The sequence below is a fragment of the Theobroma cacao genome, chromosome 4 (assembly GCF_053813885.1).
Source record: "Theobroma cacao isolate CCN51 chromosome 4, ASM5381388v1, whole genome shotgun sequence".
Taxonomy (NCBI): Eukaryota; Viridiplantae; Streptophyta; class Magnoliopsida; order Malvales; family Malvaceae; genus Theobroma; species Theobroma cacao.
The window spans coordinates 36,380,635-36,400,920 of NC_142642.1; the positions used below are offsets into that span (position 1 = coordinate 36,380,635).

The following is a 20,286-nucleotide window of genomic DNA, read 5'->3' on the forward strand; positions in this document are numbered from 1 at the left end:
AGAGAAAAAGACAATTGCAAAAAGTCCAAACGACGTCGTACGCACTTCAAATGAAGTTGAGCAATTGTAAAAGCACTGTGGAACGATCCCCATGCAAAGGAAAAACAGAGAAAAAAACCAAAAGCGAAAAAATCTCGTTTTCTTCCCTATCACTGTCATACAACCTGTCGGTTTTTCAAGGAAGGGTTTTTGTAGGGTTTTTTTTATGCTTCTCCTCTTTCTCCGTTCAAGCACTATACGTAAACCAAGATAAAAGGAGAAAAAGAAGTATGGGTTCCTTGAGAGATGAACAAGAAGGAGAAGAGGAAAACAAAGTAATGGAAAAAGAAGAAGAAAAGGAAGAGGAAGAGCCCATATTGAAAAAACAAAACCAGAGGTTTTGTATGTTTCCCATTAGGTATCAGACACTTTGGGAGATGTACAAAAAGGCTGAGGCAAGTTTTTGGACAGGTACTTCCTTTTTTCCTCTTTTTTTCTCTGTTTTAAGGTTTTTTTTTTTTCGTTTTGGTTATTTTGTGTTCCATTTTTTTTTGGAAATTGGGGTTTCTATGTTAGTTTTGCGTGTTTAAAATTGGGTTTGTTTTAGATTTTCTAAACTTGGCTTTGAATGAATGGGATGGTAAGTCAAATTAATGGTCGGAGGCAGAGTTTAAAAGAAAACTTGGTGTATTTTATTTTTGGTTGAATTGGGATGTGGACTGTTGCATTGGTAATTTTGGTATCTTTTTGTTATACGTGTGTTCATAAGGTGCAATGGCGGTGAATGCTTGGAATTTTTTACGTTTAAATATATGTTGTTTCCAGTTTTTAGAAGAACTGCCTTTTGTAAATGTTGATATGGATTGCTTCCTGTCATGCCTTTGGAACTGCATATTCCTTATTCTCTTCCCCATTTCTATGTTATAGTATAGCCAAGTAGGGAGGGTTATTGGTTATTGGAATACAATTGAATTGCATAAAAAGTGGACTTCCAATCTTGAGAATTCTTTTATCCGATTTTTGAATCATCAGAAATAATAACCTGTACAATGTCTTGATTTGCAATATCAGAATGTGTTTAGACTTCAGAATTACTATTGTCCAATTTCTGAATGAGAGTAATTGTTTTTGACAAATTCCATGAGCTTTTTTTCCCGTCTTGTTGTAAGGTTCACCACCCCCCCCCCCCCCCCCCCCCCCCCCCCGCCCCCCTCTTTCCTTTTAATATGGAGCTTTTATCTATATATATTATATTAGGTTCTCTTGTGCATCACTATTCTTATCTTCTTTATATGTGGTTTCTATACCTGTTCCAATAATATCCTTCCCCTTGGTTTCATCTCTTTGTCATTACTTGTTAATGCTATTGCAGCTGAGGAGGTTGATCTCTCACAAGATGTGCAGCACTGGGATGCCTTATCTAATTCAGAAAAACACTTCATAAGCCATGTGCTGGCATTTTTTGCGGCATCTGATGGCATAGTTTTGGAGAATTTGGCTGCCAGATTCCTAAATGATGTTCAAATTCCAGAGGTACTCTTTAAGTTGTTTTCAGGCTATTTTATGAGTAACTGTGAGTACCAATAGGATTAGTATATTTTATTTTATTTAGGTTCACTTTTTTATTTTATTTGTCTTGTTGATTTTTAAGTTCATACTTATGTAAAGCATTTCTTATAGGAGAATCATATTGTACTGATAGTGTTAGGTCTGTTTGGTAAGATCGGGCTAATATTCTATTTAACTCTTAAGCATTTGTATGCTTAGCTAGTTATAGAGTCAAAAGTCGTTACTGACCAGTTTTAATTTACATAGAGATAGAGGATGCTTCTGTCTTAGAAACCAGTACTCACTTGGTTCTTTCAAGTTTATCATCTAACATCAAGGTTTCTCATTCTCTCAGGCCCGGGCATTCTATGGATTTCAAATTGCAATGGAGAATATTCATTCTGGTAGAGAATTGATCACTTACTGGATTTGTTGATTTCACACCTAATGGACAGGGCCACAAATTAGGTGTTACTAAAAGAAAATTCTTGGCCAATTGAGCCTGGCCAGGCTTGAAAATTTTGGCATAATCTAGCTTATAGCCTATTGGACAGAAGAAAGACCCTGCCCTCTCAAATGATTTTGAATAATTTTTGGGGTGTTGGAAGTAAAGATGAGTGTTGCCCTAACATTTAAGGCCTTATCTGGTCTTGGGTCATCTTAATCTGTATCAAAGTTGATAACCCGGTCTATTTTTAGGTAATTTTAGGGTTTGGTTTAAGCTTCAGGAGTTGGCTGTTGGTTGGGCTAGATAGTTAGACTTATTTGGCCTTAACAGTCAGGACAGGACTGCAGTGTAGCCTGTACTGGCTTATGGTCTTTTTGATGATTATCCTGTATCCTACTTTAAAAATGACCTAATTGGGGATTTTTTTGCTGCCATTCTTTAGAAATGTACAGTTTGCTTTTGGAGACATATATCAAGGATTCAAAAGAAAAGCATAGATTGTTCAATGCTGTTGAAAGCATACCTTGTGTCAGTAAGAAGGCTAAGTGGGCTTTGGATTGGATTCAGAGGTAATACTTTCATGCTCTAGTATGTCCTCTGGAAACTTATTATGTAGCAAGTAAGCAATTTGTTAAAGAATTCCTTTTTGTTTATGAGGATTAGGCTGAATGATTTGACCTCATATCATATTGACATTTATTCACCAGTTTCCTCTGGGTTACATTATGCATTCTCACATACTTATTCTTTCTCTCCCTCTCTCTCACTCACTCTCCAAACACTTGTTCTCATAGTTGACCGAGGTTTTCCCTACTTTGATTAAACATTCACGTGTTAGATTCCTTAAAGCAGAACTTGTGGCCTTGATATTGTAGAACTTGAGTTGGAAGATTTATGCACATATGTTTTCAGTTTCTTGTTTACTTTATTTGGCCAGCATTGTGGTTCTCAAGCTCATTTACACTTTTAATATTTACTATGTTTAAGTCGAAGTAGTTCCTTTCTTTCTTTAGAAGTTTCCTCATCGTGCCTGTATGCAGTTCCTCCTTGTTTGCAGAAAGACTTGTTGCTTTTGCTTGCGTTGAAGGGATCTTCTTTTCTGGAAGGTAATCTTCTTTAGCCAGCTTAACCAGTAGGTTCTTCTATTTGATGTTGTTGAGTTTATATTTTTTTTTATATTAAAGTTTTAATTAATTTTGTAAAATTTCCCTTTTTCATTAATTATTCGTTGTGTTTTTCAGCTTTTGTTCAATATTCTGGCTTAAAAAGAGGGGACTGATGCCAGGTTTGACATTCTCAAACGAGCTTATATCTAGAGATGAGGGCCTTCACTGTGACTTTGCTTGCCTTCTGTACGGGTAACTTTCTGTTTCTAATTTTTATTAAGTATATTTGAAAACAATAATAAAACTGTTACTGGGCAATTTTATTTGTGATTGGCTGAATATGTGGGTTGAATTTGAGAAGATAAGGAAATTTCTAATTTATGGAATTCAATGCGCATGCTTACAGTTTGTTGCAGAAACAACTTAAATGGCAAAAGGTCCATTGCATTGTTCATGAAGCAGTGGAAATTGAGACTGAGTTCGTGTGTGAGGCTCTCCCATGTGCACTTATAGGCATGAACTCAACACTCATGAGCCAGTACATAAAGTTTGTTGCTGATCATCTTTTGGTATACCTCAGTAAATTTGTTTATCTTGATAGCTTGAACCACCCTTGAATGCAAATATAGTGTTTAAGAAATCTATATATGTTTTTGGACACACATGCACACACACATATATATTCTATGAAACTTATAATGTCATTTCTTAAACCTAAATTCATATACTCTTTTACCCAAAAAAAGAATAAGAAACCTTTTAATACATTTTTACGAGATAGTCTCTGTTTTGAATTTGATAATCCTTGCTTGATTATAAGCTACTGCGATTTGAAAACATATTAACATGATCATAATAGGCTTTTCAAAAAAAAAACATGATCATAATAGAAGAAATATATATTTGCTTTAAGATTTTCCTTTAGAATTGTCTTTGCTCATGAATGAATTGCTTAAATTTTTAATCTTAAGTGGGTAAAGAAATCTACTTTACATATTCTTAGGGAAATGGACTTTATAAAATCTTTATTTGAAGCTTTTAGAAAATTTTAGGATTTTGAGAGGTCAAGGTGCATTGCCAATTGTGAGTTTTTGATTGTGGGTATTCATAATTTTTTTTAGAAAAAGAAAAACAAAATTCAATTTGCATGTTAAAGGGTGTTTTTAATATTTGACGATAAATTTGTTGGAGGAAAAAGATCTAAACTAGTAGCTTGTTTCCCATTTATTTACAGGTTGCATTGGGGTGTCAGAGAAAGTACAATGTGGAAAATCCATTTGATTGGATGGAATTTATATCTTTGCAGTAAGTATTAATAGCCATGTGACTGCATATTCTGGTTTTATGATATTGGATTAACTGAAATGTACGGCTGATTTCAATATTCTTAAAGCAGCGTCTTGAATCTGGAATCGACCATCTAGCCCTTTTTCCTGTGGCATTCTTTATATTCTTGTTCACCGCCTTTTTACCTTTTTGATTTGAATGCTTTTCACTCTTGGGGGGGGGACCTATCTAACATTAGCATAGTGCCCAACAAATTATTGCAGAAATGAGACTTGTATGTGATATTCCAGTACTTTGTAGAAGTCTTCCCTTCTAACATCACCATGTCTAATATGGCGTGGACATCTGTGTGGTGGTATGGGATTTTAGAAGTCATTGACTTTCTACTACAGCCAAGTTAATGACACTTTTGAGTTTTGAGTAATCATTGTCAAACCTTGACTTTTTATATTTATGGGAGCCTGTGCTTGTTAGACATTAGCTATGGTTGTTATGATAGTTGTTAAGTTGTTATGGATCATATCAATGAGTTGCCACGTTTTGCCTTCTCCAAACTAGCGTCCTCAGGCATGTGCTCAAGCTAAGGCAATAAGTTCTATTTTTTGATAATCATGCCTCTAATAATGTCATTAAATGCGGGTTTGACTTTGCAGAGGAAAAGCAAACTTCTTTGAGAGGAGGGTTGGTGATTATCAGAAAGCATCTGTTATGTCTAGCCTTCAGAATGGTGGTAATAAAAACTATGTCTTCAAACTGGATGAAGACTTCTAAACCAAAGACAGGTTCTGAAATTCTAATGTCATTATGTGGTATTATGTAATTACTTAAAATTTAATCTTGTTATTATTCTTTGTAGCAACACTATATATGACTATAATATGGTCTGATTATATGGTAAATTCCAAAACATAAGTTCATGGCCTGCAGGCTGCATTGATGAAGCTTAAATTATATATTGAGGCGTCATTTTTGGATGCATAGTGTTGTTCCCTTATCGCCTGTTTGTAAGTGGCTGTCATATTCGAACAAGTACTCTTTGTATCTTTATTCTTTCATATTTGCTGTTTCTAAATGCAAAATCAATAGCATCCATCTATTTTGCACTTTTCAATTGCTTCTTCCTTTCTTCCCCCACCCACACGCATTCAACTATTAATTTACTCCGTACATCAAACTTGATAACTTAGAAAATAAATGTTTTTTTTTTTTTTTGAGATGTTATGTGATTAAGATTAGGTATCTTATAATAGGGTTCAGACAATAAAACTATTACCTGTCATGAGTTCAGGTAGGATACTTGTATTGATTTTAAGATATCCACGGCTTGTAAGTAATGATTTTTAATATTAAATTTTAATTTTTTATGTATTATTTTTTAATTATAAATTTTTATAATCAATGTAATATTTGTTAAAATTTATTAATTATTTTAAATATGATTTAAAACTTTAATTTAGTTTTTTTAAACTAATTTTAATTTTGATTAATAATGATTTGAAATTGATTTAATATAATATCCGGACGATATTCCCAACCAAGTTTAAATAAAAACTACATCCTAATTTTATTTACTTGAGCAACACTCACCAATTTCAGACACCTTTTATGTCATAGCTATGCTTGCAAGCAAACTTGGTGGCTAACATCTCACCTTACATACAACCCCCAAAATACGTATAGGATTCTCATGCGTACCTTTCATTCTCTTTTCCTCCACGTAGAATGAGCATACAAGTTATTGCATTTCCTTCTATTAGCTACAAATCAAATCGAGTTTGATTATAGTTTACGCGTGTCGTAAATATATATATATATATATATATATATATATATTTATATGAAATAATTGTAAATTTATGAATAGTAATTAACGAAAATTTTACATAATAATGATTATTTGAATTTATATTTAATATACGATCATTGTATTTAACTACAAAATGTCACTTAATTGGTACTATTCTCCAATGGCATTACTATAATTTAATTATGTTTTAAATGGAAAATTTTTGAGTAATTAAAAAATCCTCAGCCTTCCCATTGTGATTAATTACTGAATTTGACGGCCAATGAATTGGTAAGTGTTAAGAAAATTACTACAAATTTTTTTTTTTTGGCCTTGTTTTCAATAAGAATTTCAGCTTATTGAAATTGCATGAATAAATCTTGAAGTGTTGGAGAATTGACAGCTGATCAGAAAAGTAGGGAGCCGGACCACGTCTCATTAAATGGGAGAGGAAAATGAATTACTTTAGGGTTCTTGTCCTACTGGGTTTCATCATTATCCACTGTTCCAATAATGTTTGCTTGCCTTTACCGTCTTCGGTTTGGTGGTTAGGCACTGTCTTGTCGAATTGAGATGCAGCACCTTGGCTTGGCTGGGCTTGGTGTCAAAATATCAATATCTGACAATTATATAAACTGTACTAGTACAAAATTTAATCATTAATGATGCCATCTCTTTTTCAATCAGATATAATTAATATGATAGCATCTCTAATCAGTAATCACCACCTTAAACAAGCATGGGCTGCCAATCATCGACAGCAACATCACATAGAACTTGGAATTTTCTAATCCATCTCATGACTTCACTTTTCCATAATACTTAACAACTCCCCTACCCCCCCAGATCAGATTAGATCAGATTAGATTACAAATCCTTACAGGTTGCTGTTACTTTGATGACTGGACTATTTCACCAAACTTTATGTCCGAAAATCTTTTGCATCTGCGACGATGCAGTCTCATTGGTTCATAAACTAGTAGTTTAACAGAAGCTTGGTGGGCAGGTAAGGAAAAAAATTCATATCAGGTCCAATCTGGAATCTGCAGAATCCCAAAAATTAAATTCCTCTTTTTGCCATGAAACAGGCAGACTGCACTCATATGCCATATAACTTTCTGAAAGATTGCATACCAAACTTGAAAGAAAGCAGAAACAAGTCACATTTCTTTCCTGTAAAGAAGTCTATCTTTAGGGAATCATTTAATCCCTAGCTGACAAACCAGCATCAAAGTGGAGAATAGCTTTTTCTATTATTTTTCTCTCTCTCTCTCTCCCTCTCCCTCTCTTGATTTGTTTATATTTTATGACTAAGGTGAGGTGGGAGGTTGAACCATATTTGTTGAGACTTGGGATAATGATGGCCCCAGCAAATCGTTTTCCTCTAACTAATAACCTCTAACAGATTAAAGCCCACTAGAGCTTACCTACCACAGGTATCATGCACAAGCAAAAGCAGAAGCAATAGAATAAAAGCCGTCACCCTGCCAAATTTGCCCTTAATGTAGATACTGCCAAATTTGCCCTCTCAGTGGAAAAAGTGGGGGAGATAAAAGAGCTCTCTCACCCTCTTTTTCCGACTTCATTACACCTCTAGCTATATGCCAATATTATCACTTCGGAGAGTTGGGTTGGGGGGCCAATTCACATCCCCCTGTCATCATCGTTACCTACCCTAACCACTATAGTTTTTTTTTTATATATTATTATCCAATTGATTTTCCCATTTCCTCCATGTAAACGACAGCTTGCTTTTCCTATATTTAGACTAGGCCAGGATTCAAGTATCACATTTTATCAGTCCTGAAATCAGGCAGAATTGAAAGTCCACATCATTGTATCAAACATGTGGAGTTTAGGTGTTAGCGTGTCATTGGTGGGCCTAGAGCCTTACGACCCTTAGTTGCCCAAGAAAGGAATGTCTAAACACTACAAATATTCATGCAATTTACAACCTAACCTTTTACTTCTCTTTAACTTCAACTGAAGATGGTCTGGTCTGGCAGTTGAATCCACACATGAAATACATCTATGACCTGGGATTTCTTGTCTCGTGGGGTAATGTCCAAAGCTATAAAAATAATCCCCCAAACCACTCAGATGACAACTTTACCCTCCACAAACCATTCTCTTTTTTTTAAGGAAAAACACTATTCAATACCAAATCTCTGGTAACAATCTACCAGTGACTTCATGATTTAAGCAATGAAATTAAAACACTACTAAAAATTAATATTTGACTCAATGATGTTTGTACATTAACACAGAATATTGGCTCTGAATTTGATTTAGATTAATTATGAAAGCTCTTGTATGAAACAACAAACAATTTTGCTCCATTTAATTGATAAATTATTGATCTTATTTGATATACTATCCACTAAATTATTTTAACAAAATAATTTTAAATGCTTAATTATAACTTGTTGTCACATGAGCTCCGATTAAAATCTATCAAACCAAAGAAAAGTCTTTATATCAAATAGCCACCATTACCCCCTCACCATCTTTGCTTTCCAAATTCATGCCAAAACCCCATCTTTAAATAATAATAAAAAAAACCAGAAAGACAAGAAAATAACTTTCGAAACAGGGAAAAAGCCTCCCTTCAAGGCCCCTTCAAACGCCTCCACTCTGTTTCTCAAAACTGTTTTTTTTTTTTTTATTACAAAACGAAAAAGGGTAGAAGCGTGGTTGCTCTCTCTGGAGCTATACAGCAATGGAGGTTAGCTGGCAAAGCAGCACGCTTTGGGACGACGTCGTTGAGCAAACAAAGGTGGCAACAGAGAAGGGTATTGATCCCCTGCCATGGGCTTTACAAGTGTCTTCAAGTTTGAGCTCATCAGGAATTGCTTTGCCTTCAACTGAGTTGGCCCACGTGTTGGTTAACTACATTTGTTGGGATAATAATATCCCAACTCTATGGAAGTTTTTGGATAAAGCTTTGATGATGAAGATCGTTCCTCCCCTGCTTGTTCTTGCTCTGCTTTCACAAAGGTTTGTTCTTTACTTTCTTGGGCGTTCCTTTTTGGGGTTCTTGAATCTGTGTTTTATTAAAGTCGTGATATTTGTTCATGGGTGATGAAGAGATTGATGGAGTTAATCTTAAAATTTGGTTGATTTAAAGCTCCTGACATGTTTCTTCTTTTATTTCTTTGAGTATTTTAATTGTGTTTTTCGCTCTTGGAGATATAGAGAGATTCGGAAATGTTGTACTTGAATTTTCCTTTTAAAGACTAAAAGAATTATCCTTTCTGCTTCTTCAAGTACAAACCTTCATTCTTTTCTTATCTTACTTTTTCTTGTCTTTTAATGTGGAGATGATCTCGGTAATCATCTATGTTTTATCTTTCTTTATTTATGATCATGTAGCTTATCATTTGGATGTATTTCTCTTTCACATTGGCATGCTGCTGTCTTATCTATTATTCAGACTAATGAGAGATTTAACAAAAACAGGAAGGGAAGAATAACTGGATAACAAAGCATTGGTCTTAAAGTCAAATTTGTTTTGGTGAAGTGTAAAAAGTCGGCGAACAGAATGTCAAATAGTTGCACTATTAAACTGATTTTAATGTTTCCTTCTGTAATTGAGGATTTTAATGGCTTCTTTTTTCTTTTTTAATTTTCTCAACCATAGGAGGATTGCCGTGGTGATGTCTGATTAACTAAAATGTTCTTTTGCTTCAAAAGGGAAAAAAAGGAAGAAAGGAAGGAAGTTATATTGAAGCTTAGTAGACTTTTTGAGAAACAGGAAGTTTCAATATCTGGCTTTCTTTCTTTTGGTCCTAAATATCTTCAACTTATTTCCTAATTATTTGGATATTGAATGGAAAGTGAGTTTTGGGTTGACAATACAGATACTGTTTTCTTCTAATTTCTTCTAAATTAATAGTCTCAATCTGCTAATTGTTCCATATTAGTTACTGATCAAGAAGTTCTTGTGGTTCTGACGCTATCTTTGCTTACATATCTTATTACCTCGCTTTCTCGGTATTTTTCTTTCTACAGAGTAATGCCCTGTCGACGTTCCCATCCAGCAGCTTATAGGCTTTACTTGGAACTTCTTAAAAGACATGCATTTACACTTAAATGTCAAATTAATGGGCCAGATTATCAAAAGTGAGTCCTTACAGTTCTTATTCTCTGTGTTATTGACACACACATGTGCATAGACACACGCGCACACACACATACTATATTAGATAGATATCAAGGAGGAAAAATTATATGGGACAAAAAAGAAAGAGAAAAAACAAAACATTTTTTAGCTTATAGCATTGAATCTTGTGTCACAGAAAAGACTTTGCATATGAGTTGAAGCTTGAAGGTTTTTGTTATAACATGTTAATTAATATCACTATATCTGTATCGAAATTAATTAACGTTGTTTCATCTGCACTGTATAACCATGTTTTGTCTTCATGATAATTGTGCTTCAGTTGTGAATATCTGAAGATGTGTTCGTATTATTCCTAACTCCTAAGAATTGTGTAGGCTACACGCAGCTTGCTAGTTTGCCATGCTAAGCTACACAGCTTACTAGCTTTTCATGGTTGTCCTGGTGGATCTAAGAGGTCATTTGTTTAATTTATAAAGTTGTATTTATATCTTGTTTCCATGACATTTTTTAATTTTGGCATTCCAGAGAACATTCCAACCATGGATTCCTTTACAGTCTTATCAACTTCAAACTTTCTAGAACATTTATGAACCGTATCATAAAGGCTATAGTGTATTATGACAATAAAGGCTCACTGAACCATATAAAGTACGGCAAATAGAATAAGAAGGTCCGTGGAAGTTCTGCAGTAGGCTTGCTTTGGCCAATAACTCCATTTAATTGAGCTTATTATTGCTTAAATCAAAGTTCCCATGTTCTGAAAATTTGCTAACAGATTGGTTTCTGAGTTGCACATGAACTCTATTTCCAGATGGAAATTCATATGGTAATATTAAGTTGTTCCAACCTATGTTAAGCGGACATTTGACTTTAGCCTGATATAACTGTGTTGGGCTTTTGTTAGAGGCCTTCAAATTTTTATGGATATGACTCTTGGACCTTTGAAATCTATGGAGACACTTATGAAAAATCTATGTTCCTGTAATGGACATTATCAAGTCCATGATAGGCTTTGGTTTGTCAATGTCATTCTTCTGCTTTTGATTAAAATGACCATTACAGATTGTACTGATTATTATCGGTTTTCTATTTGTAATTTCTGTGCTTTTCTTTCATACAGGGTCATGAAATCAATAGATGCTACTCTTCATCTTTCTGAGATTTTTGGTCTGCAAGCAATGGAACCTGGCATTCTTGTGGTCGAGTTCATCTTTTCAATTGTATGGCAGTTGTTAGATGCATCATTAGATGATGAAGGATTGCTAGAACTTACTGCAGAAAGGATGTCCAGATGGGCAATTATATCTCAAGAAATGGAGATAGATGGTCATGATATTTATGATGAGAAGAAAATTGAATATCATGAGAGGTTGCGGAATTTCAATACTACAATGGCTATTGAGATAATTGGACGATTTCTGCAAAATAAAATTACTTCTAGGATTCTTTACCTGGCACGGCGAAACATGTATGTATTTTGTTAACTTTCACAACAACTTCTCAACCATTTAAGTGTTCTAGTTTGTCCAATGCTTTCTATCTTTTTTCCCTATATTTTAGCATTCCAAGCTTGGACAGCAAGTGCTCTTAGTTAATCACAAAGGCATAAACTGTATACCACTTGCACATTGTTTCATCTGTAAATGCATACATTACCTGAAGTGTGTATGTATGCATCTGGATGTGTATCACAAAAAGTTCTTGCCTTATTTATTTGGATAAATTTATGTGAATTCTTTGTTCAGTGCCACTATGTTTAGAGTTGTTCTATTTGAAGAAAGTATAGCCATTATGTTATCATGACTATTGCTTATCAATCTTATACCACTTGTCAGGCCCGCTCATTGGGTAGGTTTCATTCAGAGTTTGCGGCTTCTTGGAGCAAATTCAGCAGCACTGAAAAATTCGAAAGCTTTAACTTTTGAGGCTCTTCTGGAGTTGACATCAGATAGTCGTGTTGTCTTGTCTAGAGAATGCAAAACAAGTTCGCTGCAAAAGTTCCATGCTGTTATGGCTTTCGGATCTCTGTCTTCTGCTGCTGGTCTATGCCATGGAGCTAGTCGTTCTGATCTTTGGCTCCCACTTGATCTGGTATTAGAAGATGCTATGGACGGTTATCTAGTTAACACAACAAGCGCTATCGAAATTATAACTGGTAAAGATAGATATTTCTTTGCTTGAATTTTTATTTTCAATTTAAAATCTTAGAAGTTCAGTTGTAGCAAAACCGCTATGCAAGAATGAGAACATTAAGTTTCATACTATGCAGGTTTGATCAAAACTCTTCAAGCAATAAATGGAACCAGCTGGCATGACACCTTTTTAGGCCTGTGGATCGCATCTCTTCGGCTTGTTCAAAGGGTTAGAATTTCTAATGATGATCAGGAATTTTCTTTTTTTTTTCTTTTCTTGTCTTTTCTGAATTAACTATGTTCTGAACAGAGAATATGATGTATTCTTAAAGCATTGAAAATTTACTAAGACCAATTGCTGTCCTTGAATTGGACTTAAATTTTTTCATGCTCTTAAAGTGTAAAACTTATTTTTGATATTGGTGTGCTTCAAATTCATGATAGTACCGGTCAAGACATATATTAAAGGAAAAAGTTCTTGCTTTGCTTGACCTGTTAAGTTTCTTTTCTTTTATCGCTAGCACTAGATTCACTCTGTAACAATTATAGTGTATTATTCTCTATGAAAGATGAATGGGATATTATTCTCTAGCTGTCAGCTGTTATAATAAATGAAGAAATTAGTCTGACTGCTGTATCTTACCTCTAGTTCTTCATTGACTGTTAGGAGAGAGATCCCATTGAAGGTCCTGTGCCTCGGCTAGATACACGTTTGTGCATGCTACTGTCTATAATCACTCTTGTGGTTGCTGAACTTATTGAGGAAGAGGAAGGTGCACCAACTGATGAAATGGAATGTGGCTCCACTAATCACTGGAAAGAAAAGAAGTGTCGCAGGAAATGTCGTGATGATCTGGTCTCCAGTCTACAAGTACTTGGTGATTATCAAGGCTTGTTGGCTCCACCTCAATCTGTTGTTTCTGCAGCTAATCAGGCTGCTGCAAGAGCAATGTTGTTTGTCTCAGGCATCAATGTTGGGAGTGCATACTTTGAGTGCATCAATATGAAAGACATGCCTATCAATTGTTGTAAGTAAAATCTTGTTCTATTGATCAATATGCTGACCACTTTTCTTTTCCCATACATCTTGAAGTCTAACCCATGTGCATGTGTTCATGGGGCAATGGTCAAAGCCTGTTGGTGGTTTCACTTGTGTGTTAGGATGTACTCAGAGCAGTTTAATTCGGGTTTTAAATAAATTCTGATCTGGCTATTCAGTCAAGATAAATTGGAGAACCAAACTGATGAGGACATTATTCTCTTTGTTATTATCTTTTGGGGGGTGGGGGTGGGGAATTGAATTCTATGAGTGATGTATATGTTGAAAGATTTACACAGTTCTGTTCTGTTCATTTAACTTTAAACTTATAATGAGAGTTTGTATTTTTAAAAATATGTTTTTCTTTATAAATATTTTATTATATAAGGTATATAACTGGTTCAGTCGGGGGCTTTCCTACTGGTCTTTCCATAAATGATTAGGAAACCATCTCAAACTATTTTCCACTGAACCCAGACCAAAACCATAGCAAAGCCCTTGAAAAGATGAAACTGAACTTACTAGTTTGGTTCAGTTTCTTGCTTCCAGGTTACTCCCACATCATAATTATGTTGCAATGTGCATCTGACTGCCCTCTTGTGTGATCTGAAAAAGAAAAACATAATAGTATATATTCTTGTGACTTCTAAACTGATGATCACTGGTAGTCCAGAGGTACTGCAGCTTCAGAATGAAGTGATTGATTTCAGAAATCTTTTATAATTCCAGTGGTGTCACATGGATATACCACCTTCTAAAACTTAAAAGAAATAATTTTTTTTCTGGATAAGGATGTTGGCATGTGCTGTATAAACCTATCTGAAATACATTCATTTGATGGAAATAGTCAAGAATTAACATTTACGCTTTGTGCTGAACCAGAAAACCTTTATACCTATAATATCATTTTGAAATTTTGTGAAGTAGATTTTCACTTCATCATACCACCAAGTACCTATCTTGAATTTTGATGCTGTTTTTTATATGTCCTCTGGGGTTAATGTTTTGTAAGGCTTTCTAATCTTATGTTGTGTTCTTGTTTTCAGCTGGAAACATGCGCCATCTGATTGTTGAGGCTTGTATTGCAAGAAACCTACTAGATACATCAGCATATTTCTGGCCAGGCTATGTGAATGGACGCATTAACCAACTACCTTATAGTGTGCCTGCTCAGTCACCTGGTTGGTCATCATTCATGAAGGGGGCCCCACTTACTTCAGTAATGATTAATGCTCTTGTTTCAAGTCCTGCTTCCAGGTATACTTATTTATATATCTTTAAATCATACTTTTTGTTTTAGGACTTAATTTCCACAAAGCTTGTCTTCTATACTACTGGGGCATGCCATGTGTTGCAGAGCTTGTTGGGTTAAAGGGAGTTATCAACTCTATAGATATCAATTCCACACACTTGCAAAATAGGAGGCTATTGCCATTATGTAACCTCTAGTTTCGTTCATGTATATATATATCAAGCTTGAGAGGAGTGTTATGGAGTGCATTAGGTTGGAGGGCATTATTAGCTATATGTGTATCAATATTATCCTATAAATCCAATAGAGGTTTTCACAAGTGTGTAACCTCCAGTTCTTTTGACTCCTCTCTCTCACTCTTGTAACACCTTCCAATAACTATTCTCTCTTTCTGTCACTGAAACCTTTAGCTACCTTCAAAATAAAACCTCAACCTTTATTTTATTTAAGAAATTCATGATGATTTGGTATTCTCATAAAAATCTTGTAAAATGTGCTTCTTCCATCAAGGATTTTTGGATGGTGGAAGAATAGGGTTGTTTGACTGGGAAAAGTTTTACATAATAGTTGTTTGAGTGATAAAGTTCTCAAAATAAGAATCTAGCAGGAGGATAGATCTAGCATGCAAAACCATCTAACAAAGTTAAACCAATTTTTTAGCCGTTATTGTTTGTGAGTCATTAAGAATCAGTATACTTGATGGGAACCAATGTTCAAATGTCAAGGCTGATCTTGATATATATAAGTTCTCAAATTTCTTCTAAGTTTTCTTGATTTGGCCTGGTCTTCAGTTTTTCCTTTTTCTTTCCTGAAGCCAGGTATATCAGTTGCTCTTTTTTGTAAATTTACCAAGGGTAAAGCAACTGAATTTAAGCTCATGGATTTGATGGAAGCTTAGCAGAGCTGGAGAAAATATTTGATATTGCGGTCAATGGATCTGATGATGAGAAGATATCAGCTGCTACAATTCTTTGTGGGGCCTCTCTAATTCGTGGTTGGAATATACAGGTAATAAGATGAGTATTCCTTTTCATCTGTGACCCTTGTGCAGAATGCCATATTTTCATGCAACTGTATATTTTCTATCACTGAACAGTTCTTCCTTTTTGTTTTTCCCATTTCTTCCTTTTCTTTTTCATATTCTTTTTGTTTCTACTCTGCTCTTTTTTGCTATCCTTACATCCTTACATTCTAATTATCTTAATTATATATTCCATGCAGGAATATACTGTTCAATTTATAACTAGATTAATGTCTCCTCCGGTTCCTTCTGATTATGCTGGGAGTGACAGCCATTTGATAGATTATGCTGCAATGCTGAATGTACTAATTGTTGGAATAGCATCTGTTGACTGTGTTCAGATTTTCTCACTACATGGCTTGGTATGATTCACTAACTTACATAAGCATATCCATTTCACAGATAAGGAGTGATATTGCTGCTAGTTTCACCAGCTTTTGTGGATGAATTATGATATATTTTATCTTTCTGCATTTCATATAATATAGGTTCCATACTCTAGCTTATTTTTGACTTAAAGGAAAACCAGCATCTCCTATGAGAGCAAAATGGTTAGTCCAAGTGGCTCTAGGTTAAGTTTAAGGCATGAAGAAATTTTTTATTGGAATTGATTTGTTAGAAATGACAGCTTATGCTTTAACAAAGAATTACTGTTCTTACTGGCTGAGACACATTGTAGCTGCTGGCGTCAACTGGCCCAACTGTGCTTGGGTCAAACAACCAAAATGAGAAAGGTTAAAGTTATGTATATCTTCATGGAAAATTTTTTATACTCTTTCAATATTGACCCTGCTCAAACTGAATACAACTTTTAAGAAACAGAATCAATGATTAAATTCCATCTTCATAAATTTGAGTTCTTAAACTATCTGTGGTTTTACCTTTTCTTTTACCAGCATTTAACTGAGGATAGCATAATTGCATGACATGACTGAAGAAGAAAGCATGTTTGGAGTCCTTGAATTATGACGTGTTTAGGGTTCTGACCTTGTGATAGGCTTACGAGATGGAAGAATTGGTCCATGGGGATGATAACTTTTAGTATTCTTCCTTATTTTGAAGAGATTCGATTGCCAATGTTAAGGGAAATAGAGACAGGAAGGCAAGATAGTAGGAAATTTACTTGGAGGGAAACTTCTAAACCTCCTGCAATTGAGGTGATTGAGCTAAAAAATTAACTTTCTGCTTACTTTTTTCAAGCATATATATATAGAAACTAAAGACCACTTTCCCTAAAACTTATCAACTAAAAGCTCAGCACTAAAAAAAAATTCAAATACTAGTCAAACTTATCTCAACAATAAAAATACCAAAATTTATCTACCTGCTGAAGTGGAGCAAGCATGTACCAGATTAACAGGGACGAAAAATTTTGTGAAATTTTGTAGAACAATTGTTTTGCATAAGTCATTTATATGTTCAAGGATGTAAGCTGCTTATTGATGGAGACCTTTATGTAAGCTATAAGGTGATTTTAATTGCTTTTTTTTTTCTTTCTTGCTAGGTTCCTCAACTTGCTTGTTCATTGATGCCAATATGTGAAGTTTTTGGATCGTGTGTACCCAATGTTTCATGGACTCTCCCCACAGGGAAAATCTCTCCCCATGCAGTTTTTTCTAATGCATTTGCTCTTCTTCTGAAGCTATGGAGGTTTAATCATCCTCCTATTGAACATGGAGTTGGTGATGTACCCACAGTTGGATCCCAGCTGACTCCCGAATACCTCTTATTAGTCCGAAACTCCCACTTATTGTCTTCTGAAAACATCCACAAGGACCGAAACAAAAGGAGACTCTCAGAAGTTGCAAGTTCATCATCTCCACAGCCTGTATTTCTGGATTCATTTCCAAAGTTAAAGGTGTGGTATCGGCAGCATCAAAGATGTATAGCTGCAACACTCTCTGGTCTTGTTCATGGAACCACTGTTCACCAGACTGTGGATGGACTTCTTAACATGATGTTCAGAAAGATTAATAGAGGAAGTCAGTCTGTAACTTCTGTTACTTCTGGAAGTAGTACTTCATCTGGCCCTGGAAATGAGGATAACTCCCTGAAACCTAGGTTGCCTGCCTGGGATATCCTGGAATCTGTTCCTTACGTTGTTGATGCTGCTTTAGCAGCATGTGCTCATGGAAGACTTTCTCCACGTGAACTGGCTACAGGTTAGTCTGGTGTGCTTATCTGAATTTATTGTTAGGCACTAATGCACAGTGAGGAAGATGAGAATCATGTTATAGGTTGCTATTCAGGGGAAAAAATAAGTCTTGTTGCTGGGAGTAGTTCTTATTGATGGAGGAAAACAATAATAGTTGAGGCTGGTGGCCTTTGGGCCAAATGCCATCTCCTCTGTCAACATGCATTGGTGGAGGAAATCATGGATTGGTTCCATATGGCTAAGTAAAACTTGCTTATTGAACTATGTAAAAAGAAGGGGAAAAAGGACACATAGGAAAGGGGGAGGTGGGAATGCACTGTGAATCTATGATTCTGCTGGCAGTGCTGTTTTCATAGTGTAACTATTTATTTGACTAGGAAGCTTGGAACAGAAAAGCTATTTGTTATGTGAATTAATGTGACATCCAAAAATGATGCTGAGCTCTTATAACATATTTGCTGTCATAACCAGAATCTTTTAATGTCTCAGGGCTAAAAGATTTAGCTGATTTTCTTCCTGCATCTTTGGCAACCATTGTGAGCTACTTCTCTGCTGAAGTAAGTCGAGTTGTCTGGAAACCTGTTGTTATGAATGGTATGGACTGGCCAAGCCCTGCTGCAAATTTGTCCAATGTTGAGGAGCATATCAAGAAAATCCTGGCAGCCACTGGTGTTGATGTCCCTAGACTTGCTACAGGTTTTTGTTGTTGCCATCTTAAATTTTGAATATGCTTGCTATCATTTACACATTGTGTTTGAACATGCATTTATAATTCCTCGTTCCTCTGTCTTTACAAAATGACAAGAGCATGTTATCCCTTTATTTGGCCTTGAGCCATATCAAGTAGAATTGCCAATTAAATGGGTACAGCCTATGCTGGTAGTTTTCTTGCTTAGGAATCAACTTAAAATGCTTTTTCATTTCTCTGTTCCACAAACTGATCTTGTGATAGTGACTGGTGCATATTGTAACAGGCGGGAGCTCACCAGCTACTCTTCCACTACCGTTGGCTGCCTTTGTAAGTCTCACCATTACTTATAAAATTGACAAAGCCTCGGAAAGATTTCTCAATTTGGCTGGCCCAGCTTTGGAGTCCCTTGCAGCAGACTGCCCATGGCCTTGCATGCCAATTGTGGCTTCCCTTTGGACCCAAAAGGCGAAGAGATGGTTTGACTTCCTTGTCTTTTCTGCATCTCGCACTGTTTTTCTCCATAACAGAGATGCCGTTGTTCAGCTTCTTAAAAGCTGTTTCACTGCCACACTTGGCTTGAACGTTGCACCAATCTCCAGCAATGGTGGCGTTGGAGCTCTTCTTGGTCATGGATTTGGGTCACATTTCTGTGGTGGGCTTTCCCCTGTTGCTCCAGGGATTCTCTATCTACGTGTTTACCGTTCCATGAGAGATATTGTGTTCATAACAGAAGAGGTTGTTTCTCTCTTGATGGATTCTGTGAGAGAAATAGCATACAGTGGTCTGCTAAGAGAGAAATTAGAGAAGCTGAAGACAAGCAAGAATGGAACGAAATACGGGCAGGTCTCTCTTGCTGCAGGAATGACTAGGGTGAAACTTGCAGCCTCCCTAGCTGCTTCTTTAGTATGGTTGTCTGGCGGCCTTGGTCTGGTTCAGTCATTAATAAAGGAAACTTTGCCTTCTTGGTTTATTTCCGTTCATAGGTCTCAGCGGGAGGAAGGATCAGGGCTTGTGGCAATGCTTGGGGGGTATGCACTTGCATATTTCACAGTGCTTTGTGGTGCTTTTGCTTGGGGAGTTGACTCCTCATCATCAGCATCAAAGCGGCGTCCTAAGATCCTTGGGACACACATGGAATTTCTTGCAAGTGCACTTGATGGAAAGATATCTCTTGGCTGTGATGGAGCTACATGGCGTGCCTATGTGTCGGGATTTGTGAGTCTAATGGTGGGCTGCACCCCAAACTGGGTCCTGGAGGTGGATGTGGATGTGCTGAGGAGGCTGAGTAAGGGACTGAGACAATGGAATGAAGAGGAGCTTGCTCTGGCCTTGCTGGGAATAGGAGGGGTTGGTACCATGGGAGCAGCTGCTGAACTGATCATTGAGAAGGACTTCTGACTGCTAACTTCAACGCCCATCTTATTTGAATATTTTCTAGGATGGCAACTGTACACTAGTATTTCATCAACAGAGGAATAGTTGTGTAGTGATAGGTTCTTTTTGTGATGAAAGCCTGAATTTTGTTTTATTGGTAGATTCACCCTTGGTAAAGTGTAATGTTGTACATAATGACATGTATAGGAAAAACATCATTTCGCTTGTCAATCTGAAGCTTAAGATGAGGCTGGCTAATATAATTGACATGGGACATGAACTGGTAGATATGCATGATATGGACAAGGGTATACATGTTTTTCATTCATATTGCTTGTTTCACTC

The 20,286-nt window shown here is 35.9% G+C and overlaps 2 protein-coding genes across 5 annotated transcripts; both read left to right on the plus strand.

The window, feature by feature from the left end:
• Window positions 1–91: 91 nt before the first annotated feature.
• Window positions 92–5,346, plus strand: RNR2A (ribonucleotide reductase 2A). Its single transcript, XM_007034521.3, has 9 exons — window positions 92–450; window positions 1,352–1,512; window positions 1,883–1,931; window positions 2,418–2,544; window positions 3,016–3,081; window positions 3,217–3,333; window positions 3,488–3,650; window positions 4,316–4,386; window positions 5,022–5,346. The coding sequence occupies exons 1-9, from the start codon at window positions 270–272 to the stop codon at window positions 5,137–5,139; spliced, it is 1,053 nt and encodes a 350-aa protein (XP_007034583.3). The 5' UTR covers window positions 92–269; the 3' UTR covers window positions 5,140–5,346.
• Window positions 5,347–8,617: 3,271 nt separating this feature from the next.
• RFR1 (REF4-related 1) lies at window positions 8,618–20,269 on the plus strand. 4 transcript variants are annotated; one of them, XM_088805196.1, is made up of 12 exons: window positions 8,618–9,151; window positions 10,166–10,276; window positions 11,398–11,745; window positions 12,113–12,432; window positions 12,547–12,638; window positions 13,077–13,437; window positions 14,495–14,705; window positions 15,594–15,708; window positions 15,922–16,083; window positions 17,226–17,883; window positions 18,366–18,572; window positions 18,829–19,056. In XM_088805196.1, the coding sequence occupies exons 1-12, from the start codon at window positions 8,874–8,876 to the stop codon at window positions 18,915–18,917; spliced, it is 2,952 nt and encodes a 983-aa protein (XP_088661322.1). In that variant the 5' UTR covers window positions 8,618–8,873; the 3' UTR covers window positions 18,918–19,056. The 4 variants fall into 4 exon arrangements, with proteins under 4 accessions (XP_088661322.1, XP_007034585.3, XP_088661320.1 ...); XM_007034523.3 differs by having other exon boundaries at window positions 8,627–9,151; window positions 18,851–20,269; XM_088805195.1 differs by lacking the exon at window positions 8,618–9,151 and adding an exon at window positions 10,652–10,731 and having other exon boundaries at window positions 10,177–10,276; window positions 18,851–20,269.
• Window positions 20,270–20,286: the final 17 nt, after the last annotated feature.

Bases quoted from the DNA above. Each gene is read 5' to 3' on its own strand.
- RFR1 (XM_007034523.3), top strand. From the start codon at position 8,874: ATGGAGGTTAGCTGGCAAAGCAGCACGCTTTGGGACGACGTCGTTGAG. The intron at 13,438-14,494 runs GTAAGTAAAATC...TCTTGTTTTCAG, and splicing joins AGACATGCCTATCAATTGTT to CTGGAAACATGCGCCATCTG. The intron at 16,084-17,225 runs GTATGATTCACT...CTTTCTTGCTAG, and splicing joins TTTTCTCACTACATGGCTTG to GTTCCTCAACTTGCTTGTTC.
- RNR2A (XM_007034521.3), top strand. From the start codon at position 270: ATGGGTTCCTTGAGAGATGAACAAGAAGGAGAAGAGGAAAACAAAGTA. The intron at 3,651-4,315 runs GTATACCTCAGT...ATTTATTTACAG, and splicing joins TTGTTGCTGATCATCTTTTG to GTTGCATTGGGGTGTCAGAG. The intron at 4,387-5,021 runs GTAAGTATTAAT...TTGACTTTGCAG, and splicing joins ATGGAATTTATATCTTTGCA to AGGAAAAGCAAACTTCTTTG.